Source organism: Ambystoma mexicanum, chromosome 14 (genome assembly GCF_040938575.1).
Source record: "Ambystoma mexicanum isolate Mex_15411 chromosome 14, UKY_AmexF1_1, whole genome shotgun sequence".
NCBI classification, from domain to species: domain Eukaryota; kingdom Metazoa; phylum Chordata; class Amphibia; order Caudata; family Ambystomatidae; genus Ambystoma; species Ambystoma mexicanum.
The window spans coordinates 479,271,820-479,298,118 of record NC_090940.1 but is presented as its reverse complement, the minus strand read 5'-3'; the positions used below and the strand labels follow the sequence as shown (position 1 = coordinate 479,298,118).

The 26,299-nt window shown below is 45.7% G+C and overlaps 1 protein-coding gene across 1 annotated transcript in view; it reads left to right on the top strand.

The window, feature by feature from the left end:
- The window catches only part of AK7 (adenylate kinase 7), a 1,456,966-nt gene that overhangs the window by 866,346 nt on the left and 564,321 nt on the right, over positions 1-26,299 (top strand). The window contains exon 13 of the mRNA XM_069637722.1: positions 21,340-21,468. Coding sequence (XP_069493823.1) covers positions 21,340-21,468 — 129 coding nt within the window. The remainder of the gene's footprint in view (positions 1-21,339; positions 21,469-26,299) is intronic.

Sequence of the window (26,299 nt, the reverse complement as noted above, 5' to 3'; positions counted from 1 at the left end):
GTTAAACTTTGCATTCGGTTCGGAATTCAATAATTGACAAAGGTATTAATTTAATTCACTTTGTTGTGATATTTGGTTCCTTTGGTTGTAATATGTCCTTGTTGATTGCTTTCATACAATCATTGTCAAGGTTTTCATTTAGTTCACTTCGTTATATTTAGTTCATTTTGTTTTAATCTATCTTTGTAATGTGCCTAGCACTTGGAGACTTTCTAAAGCATGTCTTTATGTACACGCGACCACTCTGTTACAAAGTATTCTGAATTGTTCAGTGTTTAACAAGTTCCATTGTGCGCTGGTCAACAAGGATTTGGATCAGAGACTTTCAAAAATGTGTCTCATCATTTATGCAACCACTCAGATACAAAATAGCCTTGCATTTAAGATCAAACTCCCGCCTACTGGGTCTCTGCTTTCATAAAAACCCACTGGTTGTTTAGTTGTGAGTTCCCGCAGCGCAGATCTCTCTGCCTTCTGTTCTCCGCCTCAGGTCATGGCTCCACCTCCTGCCCCTGACCCAGAGACGGCGCCGAGAGGAGGGAAGGCGGGCACTCTCTGACGCCGGAAGAAGCCGGGGGATACCATGGGGCCCGGGCCCCGGAATAAGCCCAATCCCCGTTAGGAAGTGTGGACGGCTGCCGGAGTGCCCGCGGCGCCCAGAAAACTGGAGAACGGGGGGAGGAGGCCGCCCTCCCTCCCCATAAGAAAGACACTGAGGAAGGACAACACACTCCGGTAGGCGCTGTGGGGAAGCCGGCAGCTGAAAGGGAGCAGAGGAGGCCACGCGGTCTGCTGGAAGCAGGAGGTGCAGCCCGCGTGAGACACGGAGGAGACCAGGACCTGGAGGATCGCCGTGGGACACTCGAATGAACATAGCGGACAGAGCAGACCTATGGCGAGGTAAAAATCAGCACACGCCAGGAGGCACGGCATCGAAGGGAAACCCTACAACAGAGCAGCCCAAGCAGACAGAGGCAGCACGAGGGGACACTGTCCCTCCCCACATCAAAAGGTACAATACTCCTTGGGCAGCCGGAGAGGGGCAGCAGAAGGGGAGGACAGGGAGAAAAATGGAGCAGAAGAAGGATTAGGATTTAACTTCTAAAAAGAGGTGCGCACAAGGACTGACCAGTATAAGGGGAGGCAGAACCCCCGGGGGAGAAGGAGGAGACAAGCGCACAAAAGCACTGGGGGGGAGGAAACCCTATTAAACCTACCACCACCCCACCCCACCCCCTGGGAAGGGAGACCTCAATCTCAGAGGCCGCACCTAACGCAGTTGCTCCCATCAACTGCGCTAAAGGGCACACATTGTCTCACAGAGAACAACCTAGGAGAGACCCAGGAACAAAAAGATAAGATCCCAGTAAAACAAAAAAGTTGAACCACACGAGCTGCCCATAGCAGGGGCACTACACGCGCCTGGACAGCGGCAACAGGAGAGACCAGTGGGAACACGGTGGCAGTGTGACCCAAATGTATAACTCGATCTATGTCCAGATCCAGGGGCAAAACTGTGCAACAACCACAACCGTCACCTCAGAGAAAACAGGAGCAGCGCCTCCCTCAACTGTGGGGAACAGAAATAAGTACACCAGCAGTCTCAACGAGGAAAAAAAAATCAAGAAGCTCAGAGTGCCAAGGCGGGAAACACTGAGACAGAGCCAGGAGACATGGCAACTAAAGATATGAAAAAGTCGTTTGCGGAATTCCAGGCACAGTTCATGGCCAATGTGCAGACCCAATTCGATACTATAAAAACAGACATGAGAACAATGGTACAAGAACTGAAGACCGAGCTAACTTCTGTGGGGGGAAAAAAACAGACACCCTGGAGAAAATCACGCAAAATCTGGATGAAGAGGTGCAACAGCAGGCGGAAATCCAGGAACAGCTGCTGGGACGGACCCACAATCTAGAACTGCAATGTGATGACTTGGAAAAACGCTCTAGGAGGGCTAACATAAGAATTAAGAACATGTCAGAAATAGTGGAAGAAAGAGATCTAAAAGAAGCAGTCCAACAGGTTGTCCAGGACATTCTAGACGCAAGCGAGGAAGAGGAAATTGCAATTGACAGAATACATAGGGTGGGCCCCAAGAGGACAGGAGAACCAGGTGCAAGACCCCGAGATGTGTTGGTGGCCTTATCCTCCTACCCTCAAAAAGAACAAATTCTCCGGAGAGCCCGGAAAATGGATCATATACGAATGAATGGGGAGGACATCCAACTATATCAGGGCCTGGCTCAGTCCACACTGCAGAAACGAAGGGAAATGGGCCCAGTGGTAAAGGAACTTTGGTCTAAACAAATTAGGTACAATTGGACCTTCCCATTCGGCTTGCTGTTCATGTGGGAAGGGAAACAAAGAAGGGTAACATCATGTGAGGAAGGGAAGCAAATATTGGGAATACAGGACCAGGAAGGACCAAGCCAGAGAGGATGGATAGAAAAGTTCACTCAGAGAAGATCGGAATGGGAATGGAAGAGGATAGACAGGAAGGCGAAAGGGCCTCAACCAAAGGAGTGAGAACCCGATCGAAACAACCAGAAATACAAGTTGCAAAACACCACAGAACCAGCGACACTGCACCCTGCTCAGAATCTAACGGTAATGGGCGGAGCAGGACCAACCTTCACATAGGGGCAGCGGGAGGGGCAGGGAGGAGTTACTGGGTCATTACTTGGAGGGGTTTTAGAATACCCCAAAAATTATCCCTTAGTCTAAGTGGGCATGGCGCAGACGGCGCAATGCCAGAGCGGTCATAGGAACCAGAGTCCACCTCAGGGCAGTTTATGGGGGGAGATGTTTATTGTTTGAGCAGGTTGGGGGTTGCTCAGGTTGGGGGAAGTTTTATACACGGGAATGATCAAACAAATTCAGGTCCTGCCCGACGCAAAAGGAAGCAAAAATCCAAAGCAGAACACTGGGGATAAAAATACTAACATATAATATCCGAGGCCTAAATTCCCCGGTCAAAAGGAAGAAAGTGGAGGCCTTCTTAAGGCAAGGGAACTTTGATATACTGATGCTCCAAGAAACACATATACGGGGACAAGATAAGAATAAAATGAAATTGAAAGGCTACAATGTGATCATACAGGCCAATGCGCACAAGAAAAGAGCAGGGGTCATGATAGCCATTCGCGACTCCCTCAACCCATAGATATTCCAAACAGAAGGAAACAAACAGGGGAGATACTTGTTCATTAATACGAAAATTGACGGAATCCCGATTACCCTACTCGGGCCAAGATGGTTTTCTGAAAGAAATATTAGACAAGTTGGAAAAATTTGCCGGGGGGGAAATCATTATGGGAGGAGACCTGAATATAGCGTGGGATCCGACCCGAGATTTATCTGGACCCAGACAATTGGGACAGGGAACCCCGTCAAATGCATTAAAGCTGAAAATGTCTTACCTATCCCTGGAAGATGTATGGAGGCATACCAACCCCACCCTGCAGGGATACACATACTTCTCACATGTATATGGGACAATGTCAAGGATAGATTATCTTTGGGTCACAGCAGGCCTATTGGGCAAAATACTAGATTCACAAATAGGATCCATCTTGTTATCAGACCATGCCCCCCTCTGGGTAGAGATAGCTATACTTCACATACCACCGGGGCTGTGGAACTGGCGACTTCCGGAGGAAATAATTGGGGACCTGGTGCTAGGAAACACTCTGCGAGAACATATAACAGAATACCTAGAATTAAACAACCTTCAAGAAATCTCCATAGAAACACAATGGGAGGCCCTAAAAGCAGTCACCCGGGGACACATAATAGCCCTAAAGAATCAAAGGGAGAAACAAAATGCCCAATGGGAAAGGGAACTAGAGGATAACAGCAAAGATCCAGGCAGAACTAACTCAGAAATCCACCCCAAAGCTGCACTCAGACACGTCCAGGGCCAGCTAGACTCCCTTCGCACGAAAAAAGCAGAAAGGCAGCTCTTACGACTGAAGCACTGGTACTATGTAAAAGCCAATAAACCTGACACATATCTGGCTAGACAACTTAAAGGGCAAAAACAAGAGCGGGCGGTAAAGGTGTTGAAGGAGGGGAAAGAAAGACACAAACGGAAGACATAGTCCACATATTCGCACAATATTACCAGCCGTTATACACATCTGACCACCCTGAGGAGAGGCTACAAACCACATACTTAGATGGCATCAATCTCCCAACGGTAACGGAATTGGACAGACAAATGCTAGGGAGGAAATCACACAGGAAGAAGTCATGATAGCAATTGGGGATCTCCCAAGGAATAAGGCTCCAGGCCCCGACGGTTTCACCGCACAATTTTATAAATCATATAAGGACATACTCACCCCTATACTAATAAAACTATTCAACTCCTTTAAGAATAAAGGGGATATCACTAGAACAATGAATGAAGTGAAGTTGCTGGTTCTCCAAAAACCGGGAAAGGATCCTCAGCTCCCTAGTTCTTACTGCCCCATTGCCCTAATACATCAAGATGCAAAGTTATACACTAAAATACTGGCCTCCAGACTTAAGCAAGTACTCCCAAAACTCATCCACCAAGCGGGGTTCGTCCCAGGTAGAGTAATACACCTGGTGGAAAAATCTGGAATCAAGCAATCTCCGGCGATAGTTCTCGCACTGGACGCGGAAAAAGCATTCGACCGTGTAGAGTGGTCACTCCTTTTTAATATACTAAGGAAGATGGGGGTGGGGGAGACCTACATCCAGATGGTAAAAGCAAATTACAACCCCCCACCATACGAGCAGCAGTGAACGGGAGCCTAACGAGGAAGATACATATTAGAAGGGGGGACAAAACAAGGATGCCCGCTCTCCCCTCTCTTATACGCCATATTTTTAGAACCATTGCTGGAAAGGATAAGAGCTAAGAGAGACATCAAGGGCATAAACATGGCAGGATACTCGCACAAAATAGCAGCATACGCGGACGACATGCTGGTGACCCTGGGGGATCCGAAGCATTCTCTCCCACTTTTGATGCAGGAAATGTACATATTCTGAGCAATTTCGGGACTGAAAATAAACAGACTAAAATCGGAACTCTTAGCTCTGGCAGGAGATACCGCACAAACCCAAAAAAATGGCGGAGGCTTTACATTCCAAAGTGGCGAAAACTGGGGTGAAATACCTGGGAATAACACTGACAGGGAAAATACAGGACTTATTCCCACAGAACTACCCCGCAACCCTGCAACAAATTAAACAAGAAACAATGAAATGGAATCCCCTATCAATATCATGGTGGGGCAGGATAACGGTAATTAAAATGACTATACTCCCAAGGCTGTTATATCTATTACAAGCCCTCCCAATTAGAATCCCACCAGCCTTTTTCAGAGCCCTAACAAAAACTATCATGACCTATATATGGCAAGGGAAAACCCAGAGAGTATGTAGGACAGTTCTCACTGCCCCAAGAAGTGAAGGTGGATGTGCACTCCCACACATTAAAAGGTACTACGAGGAGGCCAAGATGTGGGTACTAAAGGAATGGATACCAATCGAATCACATAAATGATGGGCAGCCCAGGACAAAGCGGTAGCGACAGCCTCCACCAGACACATGCTCTGGGTAGGGAAGAAAAGCAGACACCCAAACGTACAAATCAGTGAAATCATGAAGGCGGCACTAGAGATATGGGACAATGCCACACAGAAAGGTACACTAACAAAAGATCGGCTGGATGTAAAATGGTTGCTGATATGTACGAAGATCAAACCATAAGATCCTTTGCGGACTGCACATCCCTGCTAAAACTCAGCACCACAGACAAATTCAGGTACAATCAAATATATCACTGGTTGGACACGCAGAGAATCAAAGAAGCAGTGTCACGGGAGCCAACTCCCTTTGAAAATACATTATGACAAACACAGGCTCAAAAAAATGTGTCTCCACCATCTATAAATGTATAAATACCTCTGTAGAAGAAATGAAATGGAACTACATCAAACGACGGGACCGCACTTTAAACAATACCATCACCAAAGGGCACTGGGAATTTAAATGGAAAATGATTCCGAAACTGACAACGGCGATTCAAACTAAAGAGATGTGGATGAAAATCCTCTTGCAATGGCACTACAAGCCGGAAAGGCTAAGTCAAATGTTCCGGAATGCCTCAAATTTATGTTGGAGGGGATGTGGAAGTGAAGGAACTTGGAGACATATATGGTGGGATTGCCCAAAAATACAGCAATTCTGGGGAGAAATCAAGGCACATATGAACTCGATGTTCCCGACAATAGGTACCATAGGGGAAGAGATATGGATGTGTGGTCTGTGGGCCCCCAAGGACAAACAGCTCACCAGGAAACAAAAACTGAACTTTATGGGACTTCTGATAGGCGCATGGCTGGAAATAGCCCATAAATGGAAACAGAGCCATTCGCCCGTGTCCATAGACTGGATAAGGAGGGTATGGAATCATGTGGCAATGGAGAGGCTAACCTACAACATACAAGGGGCCCACCAGAAATTTTGAGATGATTGGGGCGAAATCCTGCAATACCTCCAGAGTGACTATATGGAACTATGGTACCGACACAAGAGAAGGATTTTGGACATGTTTAATTAGAAAAGTAGGTGGAAAACTTCGGACAGGAAGATGCGGACATTCTGGTGGTGGGGAGAGGCGGGAGGGGGGGAAGAAGGGGTGTTGAAAAATGTTGCAAGTAACCTATTGTAAAACCAATAAAAATATTTTAAAGAAAAAATAATAATAATCATTCCCTACTGCAGATTGCCTGATAGGAAGGATGGCCTGTGTGTTCAAAGCCCGAAAAAACCACGTAGTTCGGAAAGTTGGTATTTTCCTCAGAACTCAGGCTTTGTGGGATTGACCCAGAAGGAAAATGTTGGCTGGCCTTTATCCCTTCATTAGTGCAACATGCAGATAGTATAGGTGTACTAGTTTTCTGGCAAGTCATACAGGTCTGCATCGGGGCTTTAATATCAGCCTTCATTCCAAACCAGAAAAACCTTGCTCTTAAATAATGTAGAAGTTTCAAATGGTCTGAATGATCTTTCGTCCAATGGGACTGAGCTTTTTCCATACCATCTTTTTTTGACTTTCTGGAATCACCAATTGTAGTTTTATCTTCCCTTCTGGGGTAGTCTTTCTCCTATAAAGAAATACTTGTTTCAGAAGAAAGAAGGGTTCCCTTCTTTCACATCCCTCCCTTTCTGAAACCACTTGTGAAAATCGTTTTGTTAGAAAGGGGTCCTTTCTCTGGTCCATGGCTAAATCTGGAGGAGCAGTGGGATCTTCATAACCATCTATTTCTGACTCAGAGTGGAGAGGATCATTTGATGCCACCTTCGCTACCACAAAACCCTGGGTCCCGCTTTCAGTATTCTCCTTCTCTACTACTCTGGGAAACATTGCCCTCTCAATTACCTCTTGAGCGATCTTATGCCCTTGGTAGACATGAAAGGGCTTCTTTCCGTGGTTTTGTACCAACACTTTAATATTGCATCTGAAATTTGGGCCAACCACCCCTGCTAAGACATCCATCCCAAATCGACATGCCAACCCTAACCTGGCTGCTAGTCTAATATATGTATCAGGCGGTGGAATCAATATCAAGTCAGTAGGTGTCGGTTTCCTTTCTCCTGGGGGAATCATTTAATCCCTACTACTGCAGATATCAAACCCAATAGAGCCTTTAGAGACTACTGAGGGGTTTGATGCTCTTTCATTCCACTTCTCAAATTGAAGGTTCCCCCAACTTGTATCGGTTGAGCTGAATCCCACGGCTGCCACCATCTTGGAAGGCATCTTGGCGCAAGACACAGTCAACAGATTCTGAATAATACAAATTTATTAACTGAAAAGTCAATATGGAAAAATGCCCATCTTGCTCTATACTATGGTAGGATTTCCCTACCAAACCAAAACTAAGGAAAATCAAAGTCCAAACGTTCAATTTAGGAATCTGTCAGTGTCCAAAACCTATACTTGCTCTCACAACTAATCTATACAATGTGTAGGGATGTCAGCAACCAACAAAACCGTGTTCAACACAAGTTCAGAGCTCTGTTTAGCCTACAGCTTTCTTTCAGCTCCCTTGCTTAAGTATAAAGCAGTTCCAACACAAGTCTCAGGATTGCCTTACGTTCAGGATGATATTTAGAGTTGACCAGTGCTCGGGGTTCCCTCCCCCAAGTTCCAAAACACAGTTCAAACACAATATATCTCGAGGTTCCACCCTCAAGCCAATAAGTGGTTTAAACTCAGGATTCCCTTGCCCAAGATTCACTTTCAATGATATGCTTATGTTTTCCAGTTTTCTTAAAGCTTTGCGCAACAGTTGCACCCTCTGCATGTTGCTGGTCTTCGTACAAAAAAAATATCTTGATTGAAAATTGTAGTTCATTTTGGTTCATTGTTAAAGTTCCATTCAATTTGGACTCCAATGTACATTGGGTTCACTTGCCTTGTTAAAGTTCTATTCAATGTAAGGTTCAATATGTATTGGTTTCTTTGGTTCAAAGTTGATTGATTTGAAGATGCACCAAATATGAACTTTGCTTGCATTTAAAGTTTCATACTCTATTAAGATTGGCACATGATGGGTTTATTTAAATTGTAAAGCTTCATTCCTTTATAATCTTCATAGGTAACAGTTTTCTTTCAGTGCAGCGTTCAATAAATATGAAGATATATTTTAGATTGGCATTCGGTTCAGCATTTAATAATTGACAAAGGTTTTCATTGAATTCACTTTGTTGTGATATTTGGTTCGTTTTGTTATAATATGTCTTTGTAGATTGCTTTTATACAATAATTGTGAAAGATATTTATTTAGTTCACTTCGTTGTTATACTCAGTTAATTTCGCGTTAATATGTCTTTGTAACGTGCTCAGCACTTAGACTTTCGAAAACATGTCTTCATGTACGCGCGACCACTCTGTTACAAAGTATTCTCAATTGTTCAATGTTTAACAACTTCAATTGTGTGCTGGTTAACGAGGATTCGGATTGCAGACCTTCCAAAACGTGTCTCATCGTTCACTCGACCACTCTGATACAAAATAACCCTGCGCTTAAGATCAAACACTCAGTTTCTGCTTTCATAGAAACTCACTGGTTGCTTCATTGCGAGATCTCTCTGCCTTCTGTTCTCCGACTCTGTGCGCCACCTCCTGCCCCTTAGGCACTCCTATGTCGGCTTCTGTCCCCAGGAGAAGGAGCACTTCGAACACCAGAAAAAGAGGCAGCCTCTTTTCACGGCTCTCCTTTCAGTGTTCCTTCAGTTCCACAGAGCCCCAGCTCCCCGGTCGCTCTCCCCTGAACCATTTGCTCCACACGTTCAGATCCAAGCTGTTTCTCTTGGCCTCTCTGCTGCTGCTCCACCATCAACCCCGCTGCTTCTCCTGCTCTGCGCAGACTGGGCCTTTTATACACCTGCAATTTAACAGGCTGCAGGTTCTTATTTACAATTAGCACTGCCTGACCATCATTAAGGGGACATGCTTGACCTCTACTACTCTCAACAGGCCTAGTCTAAGCACCTAGTCTTCTTTACTCCTAGTTGCCTCTACTTATCCGAGTACTTTTAGTGGTTATATATGAGGAAGTCATGGGAGTTGACTCATAATACTCCATGAAGGCGGAGAAAGGGTTGGGTTGGTCATTAGTAGGAAAAGGGGAATGTATCTATCTATCTATCTATCTATCTATCTATCTATCTATCTATTTTATAATGCGCCTAATACCATGCCTGAGTTTGGTTTCTAAGCGAAGATCCAGGATTGAAACCTCTTTTGCCTTTCATGGTCTTGCTTCCAAGACCAGCTCATTGCCCCTGTGCTATCCTCCGTTCATCATGTCTCTTCCAAGGGCATCCCACTCCCAGTCCTCACAGACCCTCCACCCAGGTGATCCTCCCTCGCTTTTCCACCCACCCCCAGGGTCAGGCTCCAAAAGCAATGGCCTTTCCCTGGCCACCTGTGTGGAGGACCTATGTGGGGGACCTATGGGGGAATAGGAGTGAGAATACCCTCCAGTTTCTCACAGTACTGCATAAGAAAACAGGAAGGTATTTGATCGGAGATCATCTCGACAGAAGCACAAACCCTATGGCACTGGGTGTTTTGACATGGGATAACCCTGCATGCTTTCCACTTGGTGGGGAAACAAAATGCAATGGCGTACAAGCTTAACTTAACAACAAAGGAATACCAGACCAACAACTAGGCAGCATATTCCCCAAATGGGGAGATCTACAAATAGATCTCTTTGCCACTCGACAAAACCAAAAAATGCTGCAAATTTAGGAGCCAGGTTCCCAAGGGTCAGAAGGAGTCAGAGCTCCGTCCTGGCGAATATCCTGGTTAAAATATCCTACTCTGGAGCACCCCGCGGACCGGGGAAAAAAAAGCAGAGTGTGCGGCTGAAGACCCTTGCTACCGGCAGAAGAAATCCTGGTGAGGAAGGGTAACGTGGAAAAGAGATACGGCGGATTGAATCGCGAGCGGCGGAGGGAGGTAACGCGAGCAGCATCCCAGAACCACGTGAAAGCAGGAAATAACCGCAGACACTATGGCCAACAGACCATAGAGTTCTAGCGGCCTAACGCTTGAGGACTGGCGGTTCTGGATGCAACCCCTGTAAGCGAGGAGGCACCCGATCAGACATCACCATTCAGCGGAACAATCCTGTGGCGAAAGGGGGAAACAAAGAGGCTTGAAGCAGAGAAGAGAAGGTGAGCGGCGAGAGAGGAAACCCCCAGCATCACAATCCATATGATACCCGACCAACCCGGATTGCGCCCGACACGCAGACAAATTGAGAAGGGCCTAAATCGTGTCGGCGTCTCCTCCAGGAATGCATAAATCTCCAGCGGAAGGAGCGGAACGGCCGCAGCGAGGTAAGGGCGCCAGGCGAACACGCAGCAAACGAGACAGCTGCCCACCTCTAACCTAGATCTGCTACGACGGGGTGCCTGCGGTCGATCCTCTCGCGTCCCTCCCCCCCACCACCCCCTTCAAATGGAACAACATTGGGCTTTAATTACAAGACAAGGGGGAGAAGATAGAACGCTCCTGTGGTGCGACACGGCTGCCCATACCTGGGGGTAACAACCAGACTCCATAACCTGCAGTAATAACGATTGCAAAGGACAAAACTCTTCAAAATACGTGGGAGAACACAACCCACTGACAAATGCAACGAAGATCCCGCTTCCCCTCTTGTAAGCACACCCGTGAGGTGAAAAGGGTAAATAACCCGAAATATAAACACCCTACCTCTGCGGGCAAGAACAATCAACAAACAGCACAAAGTAAAACTAAACGAACCCTGAATCACATGCAGCTTGATGAGCGCTAGGATTGTAGCTGTCGTACACCGTAAGCATCAAGAGATCACGGCCCTCACCTAGCAAAACATGCAACCTTGAACGTAGTGCGAACAGAATATACGCTGCTTTGGGGAAGTAACAAGCTAGCAGGCACACAAAGTGTGGACACTCAGACTAAGGTGGAGAGTATAATACTCGAATAAAATAAGATAAAGCTAGGCTCGTGCCATGACTGGGAAAAGATGAACTAAAAGACACACTACACAATCTCCTGCATAACTAAAGGTGGCACTCTGAAAACACCATAAAACAACCCTGAGAAACAAATCGACCCCTCGCACCGGAAACCTGGGTCTCTGTGCAGAACCATACATGCGATAAACACAACGGGAGCAGAGAATACGCTGAAAATTACTGGAGACTCCTGAGCAACACACTGGGGAAAAAATACATAAGGATAGCGCGAATGCCCGACAAAATGTCAAAAGGAGCAGGGGCCAGGAAGAAAGGGCCAATTGACTCATTCACTAACAGCCAAACGAAAGACTCCGGGCCAGAAACGTCGGCTACCTCAAATTCCCGAAACAAAGCCGAAAACAAAGACGGAATTGACAGGCTAACTACGATCGTCCAAAACGGATTCCTTGCGATAAACGTGAAACTAGATGATATTGTTTCAACTATCGGATCATTGAAGGCAAGGGTAGACAAAGAAAGCTCCAGAATTACAGAAGCAGAAGGCAGAATTAGCACCAACAAAGACACTATTGCTAACCATGATCGCGGCATAATGCAATTGAAAAATGACTTTCTTAAAATACAAACCAAGTGTGAAGATCTCGAATCTTGCTCCAGGCGGAAACACGTCAGGACAGTTGGTGTATCTGAAAAATTTGGTAAAGGGGAAATGGAACAACAAGTCGAAGTCCTCCTGCTCCTCTTTGGGCCTGAAACTTTCTCCGAACACTTCTTAGTTGAGAGAGCACACCGCACACTTGCTCCACCGCTACCCAAATACTGCAGGAATCGAAGCGAACACCATCTACAAAGATGAAACAGAAGAAAACCGTAATAAGCGGAGGTGCACCACAAGCGAATGAAGACGCCGGGACGTGAGTCTGGAACTGATGGCCATACAGCGACAGCATGGCAACCCCATGAGATGTCCAGAAGTTTGTAAGGTTCAATCATCAAGTTGGAGCTGATGATTGGGGTGGTGGGCAGGAGGGATGGGGAGACGGACTACAAGTTGAACTGTTGAAGAGTTATAAAAGTTGTTTTGTGAATGGTCTAACAGAGAATTGCACTATGCATACTAAACTATACTTACACAGCAATGCAAGGGTGAATAGATACAATGACTGGGAATGCTAACCGGGACAGCGGGATGAAAATTAAATTACTATCATGGAATGTGAGAGGCCTGAACAATCCCTCAAAAACCAGAAAAGTCAGAACATATATTAACAGACACTCACCCTGTATAGTTATGCTACCAGAAACACATGCACAGGGCCCCAGCAATGCAAATATACTCTCCACATGGGGCAAGCAGAGATACCACACAGAATACTCCACCCAGGCACAAGGAGTCATAACAATCCTGCATCCATCGCTGGGATTCCAGACTAAAGGACATCAAATTGACCCCCTGGGAAGATATGTGGTGGTTTGGGGAGAAATGGCAGAAAAATCTATTGTATTAGTTAACACAAATGGTTCAAATATAGACGACCCAGGTTTCTACCTCAATATACTGGAATTACTGACAACACTTGACACCTCCAGCATAATATGGGGTAGGGACTTTAACCTGGTGCTAGATCTAGATATGAATAGGTCCTCCAAGGTCAAACGAACGCAATCCAAAGCATTCAATGTATTAGATCAGATCATGCAGCAATTGACACTGAGGGATGCCTGGAGGGCACTACATCCATGTACAAAGGAATATACATATTATTTGAGTGTACACAACTCGGAATCGACTATTGGTTAGTGTCTGAAGACATGCTGAGTATGCTTGAAAACTGCGAGATACACCCTCGAGCAATGTCTGATCACTCCCCAGTGTCCCTAGACCTAATATTTAGAAATGTCCCAAAACCACAAAAGAGATGGAGAATGCCCACGAACATACTTAAAGATCCAAATGTTACAGAAGCATTACATATAGAAATGGAAGAATTCTTTAATAACAATGTGGGGACAGTAGACAGATACTCTACAATATGGGAAACTTTTAAGGTATGGGTAAGGGGGACACTGATTTCCAAATCTACAGGACTGTTGAAATCAGTAAGGCGTGAATTAACCAAATTGGAGGCACAACTCCGTCAGTTGGAAAATTGCTATAGTGAAACCCGGAAAAAACAGACACACTAGCAGAAATAAATCTTCTTCTAAAAGAATTCAACAAACTGGCCGCTAGAGAAGTGCAATACATAGTAGCCCCAGCCAGGGCGCGCAGATACGGGGAAGGGAACAAGGGGGATAGAGACCTGGCCAACATCATCAGAGCAGACCGCCAACATACTCCAATTATAAGCATTGAAGACATGGAGGGAGGGGTTGTCACCGGGAGCCGAGCTATAAATCACAAATTCTTGAAATTCTATCAAACTATATTCAAACGACAAAAAAACTGCACCAGAAATACAAACATACCTAGACGGCCTGGAATTCCCGACCCTCCCACTAGAAGCTAAAATGGCCCTTGAAAGCCCAATTACCGAGGAAGAACTCACAGAAGCCATCAAAGCATTGCACTCTGGAAAGGTCCCAGGCTCCGATGGGTTGGGGGTGGAATTATATAAAGAATTTGGAAAAGAAATGGTCCCAATTATGCTAAATGTATGGGAAGAAGCATTGGAATTGAATGAGCTTCCCGAGTCAATGTGAGAAGTGATAATAACAGCACTGCCGAAACCTCGCCGCCCTCCAAAAGACATGTCATCATACAGACCGCTATCACTCATAAATGTTGACGCCAAGGTTTTCACCAAAGTCCTGGCAAACAGACTGTTACCGAACATGCCGTTTCTGATCCATCCAGATCAGAACGGATTCATTCCCACAAGGTCCACTGCGCTGAATTTACGCAGACTGTTTGCATTAATGGCATTGATTGACCCGGATGCGCAGGCAGTGGCGATATCCCTCGACGCCGAGAAGCCATTCAACTCGGTGACCTGGGTGTATCTCCTTGAAGTACTTGGTAGGTTTGGAATGGGCCCCAATTTCATCAGATATGTTAAATTATTGTACCAAAAAACTGGGGCAAGAGTTCTCACGAACAATACGATCTCTGACATATTCACACTGCGGAGAGGTACCAAACAGGACTGCCCATTCTCACCAATACTATTTGCATTAACAATCAAACCTATGGCTATAATGGTCAGACTAAAACACAGTGATAGAGGAATAAGAATGTCAGGCCCGCCCCAATCGATTTCTCTATATGCGGACGATACATTACTATATGTCCGGGACCTGGACACCAACCTGGCACCCCTAATGCAAGACATATACAAATTCGCCGACTACTCGGGCTATAAAATAAATAATGGAAAATAAGAAATATTACCTCTGACACATGCCCACGGTCCACTGAAATTCTCAAATGGGCAACCGGACACATACGATACTTAGGCATAATGATATCCCGTGACCAACAAACACTGTATACTGAGAACTATGAACTAATAATACAGACACTGAAAGTAAAGTTTCAAACATGGGCCAAGCTTCCTATATCTCTGAATGGCCGGGTTGCCATCCTTAAAATGGTAGTCCTCCCCAAGTTACTCTGTTAATATACCAATCTGGCAAGGTAGGACCTTCTTTGATAAAATAAGAACAATGGCGATATCCTTTGTGTCGGACGGGAAAACCCCCAGGATGAAATGGAAAAAGCTCACTTAACCTTATGGTACTGTAGGGCTAGCAGCACCTGACTTCGAGCTATACTACCTTGAGGCGCAAGCGCAATTTGCGAAACACTGGTATGACCTTGAAGACCGTTCACCCCACATATGGCTCAAAAAGTTTGCTGCCCATCCCATAGACCTCAGCTCCATTATATTCTATTCCCAATACAAAGACTCCTGCCCCTATGATCCAGTGGGAACCACAGTGCGCGCATGGACGACACTGTATAAAAAACTGAAAATAGAAACTCCATGTGACCTGGATGTTCCATTGTGGAAATACCCCGGTATACCGCCCACACTGGACAAAATAATACAAAGACACTGGGACCCGAACAAAGAAATTCGAATTCGAGACATGTTCTCGAACGGGAAATTTGTAACGAGGGAGGAATTGGGGGAGGCAATAGGACGGGGCCCACTGAAAACGCTAGAATATCATAGAATGAAATCGGCATTTAACGCACGCTGGCCACTCTTTCCAGACGAACCACCATCTCACCCATGCATACAAGCCACCACATCGGGGGTGGGATTGGGAGTTTCCAAACTATACTCATTAGTACAATTACACACCCCCACTATGAATCATATCAAAGCCAAATGGGAGGAAGACCTAAATTTGAGCATCCCTGATGAAAGATGGAACAAATACTGTATGCTCACAAAATCGGTGTCCATGAACGCGGGCCTTCGACTTGTCCAGTTCAAGATCCTAAATAGGCTACACTATACCCCCGCGAAGATGGCTAAGTTCTGTGCGGCCCACTCGGGAGAATGCCTGAAATGTAAAACTAATCAGGCAGGATCATACCACATGTACTGGGAATGCCCCATAATTGCTGCATTTTGGAAAGAAGTAGCAGAAATACTCGAAGATATCACGCAGATCCCAGCAAGCATGGCTCCGCAGAAATATCTATTTGGAGACATAGGCAAACAAAATGAAAAGAACAGGAGATTATTTAATGTCTCATGTGCTGTAGCCAAAAGATGCATATTGAAATGCTGGACAAACCCTTTTGCTCCCACAATTGAACACTTTCTTTGGGATTTGGCCTATGTAAACGAATGTGAGGAACAGTACACAATGACTGTGACACAGAGCTGCCGCCCAAAGGACATATGGGTCCTGTTCAGGATGTACCTTTGTGAAATGGCCTCAGATGAGGACACTCCTATGTAATGGAATTGTAAACGATAAAATATGTATCCATTAACATGTGTATTATGTGTATCAATGTATGCAACGTGCAATGTGGTGAATCTGTAATGACCGTCAATAAAAAGAGTTTTAAAAAAAAGAAGGGGAGGTGTTCTCTTTTCTGTGCACAGGGATACTCAATTGTATGTTCCCTCCTGTAACTCTGATCAGGAGAGTAATAGCCAACAACAGACAATACCCTTGTGTAATCATTCTCATATAGCCGCGCATTTGTGGTACTAGTCCAGCTGGCAATAGGCAAACGAATATATCTCACGCCAACATAGGACCTACTCTACAGACACGGGAGTCGTTTATTCCACCACACACCTAAGTCGCTGAACCTGACAGTGTGGTCCCTGACTTATATGAATGGGGACACCTAGACATTCCAAAGGAATGCAAGCTAGTGCTGGAAGCCGCCAGGGCTACCTCCACTACCAAATCTTAAACACTAAAATGGAAGAGATTTCTCATATGATGTGCTGAGAAGGGTTTGTCTTTATCAAATGGTGGACTGAACCATGCATCCTTTAGGGTACATCTGGCAGATTATCAAGATGTACCCAAAAATCTGGAAAACCATCACTGTTCAGTCAAAGACTAATAAAACAGTTTAATAAGGGGCTACTACACTTTTTCAATAGTGAGAAAGGTGGCTGTGACATGGAGTCTTAATAAAGTCGTATCCATAATCATGAAGATACCATTTGAACTTCTACATAGAGCAAACATTAAGCAGCTTTCCTGGAAGGTAGCATTCTTGCTAGCCATCACCTCAGCAAAGAGTGGTCGTTCGTATCAAGGCTTCCAGAGCAGAGATAGCACTTTACTCCTTAGACATCAAGTGGTCCCTTAAATATTATATTGATTGAACAGAATCTTTCAGGAACACATTGCAGAAATGTCTTGCTTTTGGGCCCTCAAAATATGGGATTCCCTATTTTAAAACGGGGAATTACAAGGTGGATAATCTCAGATTTTACTTTGTGTCATAAAAAGGCTGATAGACTTCTAAACAGTAGCATTCACAAGGGCCCTAGCGTCCTCCGCTGCCATGTGGGGAGGGATCCACCTGCAAGACATTTGTCGGACAGCTATCTGGGAGGTGACACACACCTTGGCCAAGCACTTTTGGCTAGAAGCGCAATGTAGGAGCGACGTTAGTGTGGGACGAGCAGTGCTGCATCTTCTGTTCCAGTAAGGTGTATCTTTACTACCTATTACTATTAATACTGTGAAACGGCTCTCGCCTTTAAGAAAAAATACTGCTTTGCAAATCTTTTCAAAGCATGTGAATCTATGAAAAATACCACTGCTGGAGCACTAGAGTTATTGGTGAGTAACTAATTCCTCCAACAAAGATGTCATTTGAAGCATTTTTTGCAGTGGGGATGTTCATCACCTAGTCCTACTTGTTGCAAGGCAACAAGAAAGTGTCAGTCATTTACATCAAAGAAGTGAGAAATAAGGGGAAAAGACAGAATTCCTTGTGGGAGGGCTATCTACTGGATCGACTGGGCATGTTCTTCCCTTTAACACCTTTATTGGAAAGGCTCCACAGACATTCTACTCCAGGAGCTTGTTTATGTTAGAGTGGTTTTCTGGGCCCATGTTTCTAATTGTGTGTGTGGTCAAGAAGGATTAAACTACAAAATAGTACAAAAGAAAGTGGATGTGCATCTGCATTGGACTCTCTGGAAGAATATCAGCGCTATAATTGCAGCTGTAGACAATGTCTTGTCTTTCATGTTTTGTTTGCGCACCACTGGCAGCAAGATCAATACCTATAAATGCTAACTTTCGGCTGTCACTGCCTACTTGAACAGGGGTGAACATATTTCTTTTCAAAGAACAAAGCCATTAAGCATTACTTTGATGGCCTGCTTCACCTTCATCACCTTGTTGGATTCTTTCCTCCTTAGTGGGATTTGTACTTGGCTCTAGATACCTTCAAGAGGAAGCTTTTTCAGTCTGATTTCCTGTAACATTGACCTCCTCTAATGGAATACTGCCTTCCAAGTTTTGGTCACTTCTACCAGGAGGGTGAGTGAGTGTAAGACGACTTAAATGGCATTCCATCTGATATGATATGATATGATATGATATGGCATTTATAACGCACCTATACACAAGTGTTTCAAGGCGCGACGAGGCAAGGGAGGGGAAAACAGTGGAAGACTGACAACGATCTTACTAGGCCAGGTGTCATTCAGATCGTGCAAGTGCGAGGGTAGGGAGAAAGGGAAGAGTGCAAGGGGAAGTGAAAGGGGAAAGTGCAGTGCAGTACATGGGAAGAAGAATAAATACGATAAATAAAAACAGCCTGATGGTGGCAAGTGCAAGGTAAGAGCAGACATAAGTGCTGGTAAGGGGACTGAAGGGATTTCAGAACCAGTCCCCAAGTGCAGGGGGTTGCCAGGGAGGCAGGGCATGTGAACAAATGGCGGGACCTGGCCCCAAGATCAGAGAAAGGGTGGCCAGGTAACCGGTGCAGAATCGGCAGGGAATTTCAGCAGGGGAGGGAGGCAGAGAAAGCAGAAGCAAAGAGGAAGGTTTTGAGGTGTTTCCGGAACCAGAGATGGTTCTCATCGAGTTTCAGGGAGGCAGGAAGGCTGTTCCAGAGGGAGGCTCCAGCCGAGGAGAGAGATTGACCACCAACTCGTTGCTTGGAGAAGCGGCTAACCCTGAGTGAGTTGGAGGCAGATGAGCGAAGAGCCCGAGAAGGAAGGTATTTAGGAAGAGAGAGTTGAAGGTAATGTGATCCCAGGCCCCAGAAGGCCTTGTGGATAATGCAGAGGGTTTTGAACTTAATCCTTGCAGCCTCTGGGAGCCAGTGCAGTGATTTCAGTCCTGGAGAGATACGATCCCTGGGCTTGAGACCAAGGACAAGTCTTGAAGTCCTGTTTTGGATAAGTTGCAGAGGGCGGAGAGTGGAGGCAGGCAGACTTAGATAGAGGCTGTTGCAATAGTCCAGCTTAGAGAGAACCAGGGCTCTGGAGACGGTAAGCTTCTGGGGGAAGGAGAGGAGAGGAGAGGAAGAATACCTCTGATGAGGTGCAGTTGGTAGTGTGACTTCTTAGAGACGTCAGAGATGTGAGGAGAGAAGGAGAGTGTGGAGTCGAAGATGACCCCGAGGTTTTTAGCCTTGCAGGTGGGAGCAGGAAGAGGGCCAAGAGAGGCCGGCCAGAGAGCTGAAGGGAAGGAGGGAGAGGGTGTGCCGATGAGTAGAATCTCGTTCTTACTGGCATTAAGGCAGAGGTCGTTGGCGGCACACCACTCCTGGATAGCAGACAGACAGTCAGAGATGAGGGAAGGAGAGGAGGAGGCCGAGGGTAGCCTGAAAATGAGCTGGGTATCATCCGCATAGCACTGAAAGTTTGGGCAGGGGCTGGCGATGCGGTGGGCAAGGAGTGCCAGGTATTGGTTGAACAGCCAAGGAGAGAGGTTAGAGCCCTGGGGGACGCCACAGGTAGAGAAAAAGATATCGGAGAGGAAGGACCCAAGTTGGATCTGGCAGGGTCGGTCAGAGAGGAAAGAAGTCAGCCACACCAGAGCCTGTCCAGTGATACCTAGGTTATCACGGAGACGGTTGAGCAGGATGGCATGGTTGACAGTGTCAAAGGCAGAAGAGAGATCAAGCAAGATAAGGACACACGGGGTGTTGGAGTCAAGGTTGGAGAGAAGGTCTTCACGAATGTTCAGGAGAGCAGTTTCTGTGCTTCTGGCAGCCCTGAAGCCAGACTGATGGTCATGTAGACAGCCAACAGATTCGGTGTGGGGATTAAGCTGGGAGATGGCCAGTTTCTCCAGGAGCTTGCCCCGGGTATCTGGCTTAGCCAGGTATCTGGCTAAGATAATTCTAAAGAAAGTTGTGTCATTAATTTCTGAAGTCCTGTCGGATTTTCATTTAAACTAGGAAATGTATTTATCTTTTTTTCTGCAAAGTCTACCTAGTTACCCAGCAGGAGAGGCTTTGCATATTTTGGATGTGGCCAGGACTTTGTTTTATTTGTGCAGGACAAGGACCTTTCGTAGGTTGTGCTATCTTTTTGTTAGTGATATTTCATCCTCACTGAACATGGCACAGGCCACCATTGTGCCATGCATTTCAACGGCATACAATTCGTGCACATTCCACCAGATCTAAGGCAAAATCAGTAGATTTCCCAAATCCTGTTCCCATTGCTAAGTTCTGTAGAGCAGCCACTTGGCCAACTCCCCCTGTGTTCAGTAAGCACTATTCCTGGGGTTATCCTTGAGGCAAAATGCTTCTTTTGACCGAAAGGTACTGTGCTAACTAAACCTTTGAAGCCACCCGATATAGGCTTCACTTCCTTTCCAGTAAATAATGTGCTGTGCAATGTCTCAACATGTTGGGAAGGAGAGTGGTGAGTAGCAAAAAAAAAGGACTTCAAGGCGATTCAGGTACTCTTAGTCTATGGGGCTCGCTCCTTCACGTCAGCTCCCATCAGCCAACTCCTTGTTTGGTGCATTTGCCAGCACTTTTACACTACAGCTTGGGATAAACACTTGGGAACTTGTGGTTGGGCCACTGTGGCTGGTGATGTTAAGGGGAATGTGGTTCCATGATGCGTGAGGGAGTGTTTTACATAGCAGGCTTTCCAATTTCTTTTGCTGCATTGTGCAGTATGTTTGGTGGTGTTTTCCAACATGGCCTGCTGCAGGAGTAGGCCTCCCAAGAGGGAGTGAAGGAGGGATAAGTATGGACTAAGAGTGCCTCAATCACTATCAAGATATTTTATTGTATTTACTGAATGTGTTTTAAAATCCTTGGATTGTTTTGAAGAAGAAAATATAGATTAATTAAAATTCAAGAGATTCATGTTTTTATGCTCTGGTTCTTCAGGTCATCTCGATGATGTTTATGTAATAAAATTCATGAAGGAGAAGCTGAAGTCTATGTCTAGTCGAAATCAAGGTTATGTTCTGGATGGATATCCCAAGACCTACGAGCAGGCAAAACAGCTCTTTACTCGTAAGTTGTTATTTTTATTTATACAAACCTTTAATAACCCAGATATTAAGTGCAGAGTTTAGCAGATTTCAGTTTCTCTGGATTTTTTTTAATCAAATCAAGGCTCTGAGTAAAAATGTCAACCTTTAAATGTACTTCTTGAAGAAGATCCTCACATTCCTTAACCCCAAGTACCTTTATCCTCTCAAAAATATATTTTCAATGGATTATGTCCTCCCACGTATTCCTTATCTTTGATATTTCCTAATATCCAGCTAGCTGCTTCGGAAAAATTGTTTTCCCAGTAGAGGGCGCTGTGTGTGTATGCTGTCGAGTCGATGTCCCTCGGATGCCTCCATCTTGACTTCGACGTCATCATAGGTATAAGTAGCGTGTGCAGTGTCCGTTGCTCAGTTCAGTTTTTCCGCGCTTCACAGCTTCACTAACGTAACGCTCGGTTCTGTGTAGTCATCGCATTTCTTCGAATTTCCTGTGAAATTACTCGATGAGATGACCTCCTCATCGGCTCCATCTACTCCTCGGTCCGGTGTAAAAAAATCCATTGATTGCGGGGCTAAGATGTCCATGACGAATCCACACAGGGTCTGTTTGTGGTGCTTAGGGGCAGAGCATCCGTGTTCCGAATGCGACGAATGTACGTCGATGACAGCCAAGGCCCTGAGGGAGCGCAGAGGGAAGATGGAGTGAGGTAAGCCTCAGAAATCCATTACCCGATCCAAACGCAAATCTTCCGACTGGTCGAGGCCTTTGTCTCCTCATCATAAAAAACCCTCCCGATCACGTTCTTGAAGTGGATCGCACCATTCCTCGTCTTGGAGGCATGGAAAGAAAAGGCGCCATAGGTTGCCATCCACTTCTTCATCTAATTCACCTGAGTGGGTCGTTTGCCCCTCGAAATACAGTACCCCGGCACAGTGGGAGGAATTCAGAAAGTGTATGTTAAAGGTGTTCGAGAACGCGGCCTTGCCCCCCTCCAAGACACCTACAGGCGATACCCCAGACGAAACACCTGGGAAGCACAGGAGCCGTGACTCCTCGACTTCAGCTGTGGAATCTCCTCAAGAGCGTGATAAACCCTTGAGTCGAGAGAAAGCCTCCGTGACGTACAAGAAATCATCACTATCGACTCACTCATGGGGTGGGGAGCCCATACCAGTGATTTGACCATCAGCGGTCATTGGTGTCCATCGGAGTCCAAACTAAATATCAACCTTTTAGAGCTGAGGGCAATCAGACTAGCGCTGAAGGCCTTCCTGCCATCTGTCAGGGGAAAGAATGTCATGATAATGACGGACAACACGGTGGCCATGTACTACCTCAACAAGAGAGGAGGTGTAGGGTCAATAGCACTGTGCAGAAAGGCAGTGCGTCTCTTGTTCTGGGCAATCTAAGAAGGAATCTTTCTATCAGCAGTTCATCTACCCGGAGAGAAGAACACATCGGCGGACGCTCTGAGCAGGCAGAGTACAGTCGCTCACAAGTGGGAACTAGCTCAGGTAGTCCTTCAAGAGAGCTTCACCCTTTGGGGAACCGCTCAAGTGGATCTGTTCGCGACCAATGCCAACCGGAAGTGAGAACTATACTGCTCAAGGCAATTTCCTCCGAGAGGAGCTCTAGGGGACGCGTTGGGGGGGACTGGGAATTTCCACTCCTCTGCGCGTTTCCTCCAGTCCCCGTCATTCCTCATGTAATAAGGAGTTTGAGGATGTTCAAGAAAAACATGATCCTAATTGCCCCAGATTGGGCCAGGAGAACGTGGTACCCGGACCTTCTGGACATGTCCATCTGCCCTCCGATTAGTCTTCCACAAAGAGAGGATCTTCTCTCGTGAGAGGGGGGTCGGGTTCTCCATCCGGATATCAGGACTCTCAGCCTTCACACATGGTTTCTGAGAGGCTGAGATACAAAGATTGGGACCTCCCGGACGACGTAATGGAAGTTTTGCTTTCGGCCAAAAGGCCAGCAACCAAATTCGTATACCGCTGCCATTGGAATAAATTCTACAGCTGGTGTACAGTTAAGAATTCCTTTTTATGCAATACACCGATGGTGTTCTCGTTTCTGTTGCATTTAGCAAATCTGGGGCTCCAGATTGGTACGATCAAAGGTTACCTAGCAGCGCTTTCCATATTCAAGCGCACTGCTGAGGAAGTCTCCTACTTTAAAATACCTCTGGTCGTATAGTTCTTGAAGGGGTTAACTAATGTTTATCCCCCAACTCTTTTTCAAGTCCCCCTGTGGGATCTAAATGTAGTCTTAAACTTTTTAACGGGTACCCCTTTTGAGCCTCTTCATTCATGCCCATTAAGACTTCTTACCCTCAAAATAGTCTTTTTAGTGGCCCTAACATCTGCCCGAAGGGTGAGTGAGCTACAGGCTTTATCCTGCAAGTCTCCTCACAATGTCTTTGACAAGGACAGAGTCGTATTAAAGGTGAAGCCTAACTTCCTTTCCAAGGTGGTTTGTGAATTTCACATTACTCAGAAAATAACCTTGCCATCTTTTTACCCTCCTCTACTTCCGGGGAAAGAGGAAGAAATGCTGCATAGACTCAATCCAAAGCGTGCTTTGAGTTTTTATATTAGCAGATTTGCTAAACTGAGACAAACTGACCAATTGTTTGTGGGTTACACAGGTCATAGGTTGGGCCTAGTCATCGCCAAACAAACCATCTCTAGGTGGATTATTTTAACAATTGCAGAATGTTACAAATTGGCCCATAAAGACCCTCCAGGACATAAAAGGGCTCATTCGACCAGGGGTGTCGCAGCTTCATCAGCTCTTCAAAGAGGAGTTCCAATAAAGGATATTTGCGCCGCTGCCACATGGTCATCTGCACACACCTTTACAAGATACTATAGTCTGGATTCCTCCACTAGCCAAGAATCGAAATTTGGAAAGGCAGTACTGCATTCTGTGCATACTTAATGGCTTAAATGTTACTCCACCCTCCTGATTATATTACTGCTTTGGGAGTGTATCAAAGATAAGGAATACATGGGAGGACACAGTCGATTTGAAGAACAAGTTACTTACCCATGGTAACGTTCTTTCGACTGGATGTTCCTCCCACGTATTCCTTATTACCTGTCACATCATTCCCGCAGTAAAACTTCCATTGTGGTTACAGTCTGCGCTTCCTCAAGGGTAGTGACCGTCTAACTCAGGACAATGCTTCGCTCTTCTAAACGGAACTGAGCAACCGACGCTGCGTGCACTCCTTATACCTGTGATGATGTCGACATCAAGACGGGGGCCTCTGAGGGACATCGACTCGACAGGCAACGACGCACAACACCCTATACTGGGAAAAAAATGTTTTCTGAAGCAGCAAGCTGGATGTTAGGAAATATCAAAGATCAGGAATACGTGGGAGGAACATCCAGTCGAAAGAACGTTACCATGGGTAAGTAACTTGTTCTTCTGTAACAGCTTCTAGGGCTGCCTCCTGAAGAAAGACATACAGACATTGCAACAAATCCAGAATAGAGGGACCCACCTAGTTCTTAGTTGGTGCCAACATAAACATACTTCTAAGCCATTAGAAACGCTCAGTTTGCTCACTGGTTAACAAAAACAGACATTCAAATAATTTGTATCATAAATGGGATGTACTGGCAAATTGCCACTAAATACCTTATCGGCTTATCGTTTCACTCCTTCAAAATATCTCTGCTCTTCCTCACAGACTCAATCAACCAACATATTGGAGGAACATAATTGGAGTTATGATGGTATCAATCAGAGGCATGGCGCTTTGGAAAAAGCTCCCTCAAGAACTCGGACTTGAACCGCTTTAGCTTAAATTTAGGAAGATTCTAAACAAATTACTCTTTGAAAAGCCTTCCTGAGCTGATGAGTAATCAAAGCTGATGGAGTCACCTCTAGGGAGACCAACGAGTGGGATTGATTAACTCTTGGGATCAAGGGAAATCATAAGCTGAAGAATATAATCCCTGGATGTGGAATATGAGGGATCTCTAACAGCTTCCCCAGTCTTCCCTGTGTCACCTCTCCCTTTATTCTGCAATGACTCATTGAGAGAACCTTCCTTAGTATGCTCCATCAGGCATGGTATGTCATAAGAAAGGCCTCATAGAATTATGTGCAGAGGGCAAGATTTGAGGGGGAACAAATGCTGAGAAAATCAACCCATGGGAAGCAGTACAAAAGATTGTGTAAACAAGGTGTCCGCTATTTGATCCAGGCGGTCTGTGAGTCGGCTACGCACCATGGACGCCATGACCGTGCAAGACGCAGAGCAGTTTGTGGACCTCAGCTTGATGGGAAACCAATGTCAGTGAAGAAAGGAAAGCCGGCAGATTGTATGTTCACTGTGTAAACTGAACCTGAGCAGGCTGGTGCAACTGCTGGAGATCTCAGCAGCTGGAGCGTAGGACTGTGCGTCTGCCATGGCACTAGCACCTGACCTCAATATAGCAGATAAGCTGTTTGAGCTCACAGGCTGCAAAAGATAGTGCGCTGGCGAAATATTATCATTAGAAAGCCACCTAACCTGAACACACCTGGGGAAAGGGATATACACTTGGGAAAGAGGAGGAATCAATCAACCCACACCAATCACACAACCGCAGGCTGATGGCAAAACAGCTCACCAATCATAACTCTCATTGGAACGATCAGTGCTCAAGGTACAATTTAAAAATAGGCAGCAGAACCAAAAGTGGGGGTGTTAGAACCATGTTCCAGAGAGTAGGTGTTTCAGTGGTGAAAGGAGCAGGAGAAGAACAGTGGGAGATTAGGGTGTGGACCAGCCAAATAAGCCATAACAAAAACTCCCACTATGAGTGAGCTAAGACTTGCGGGAGGG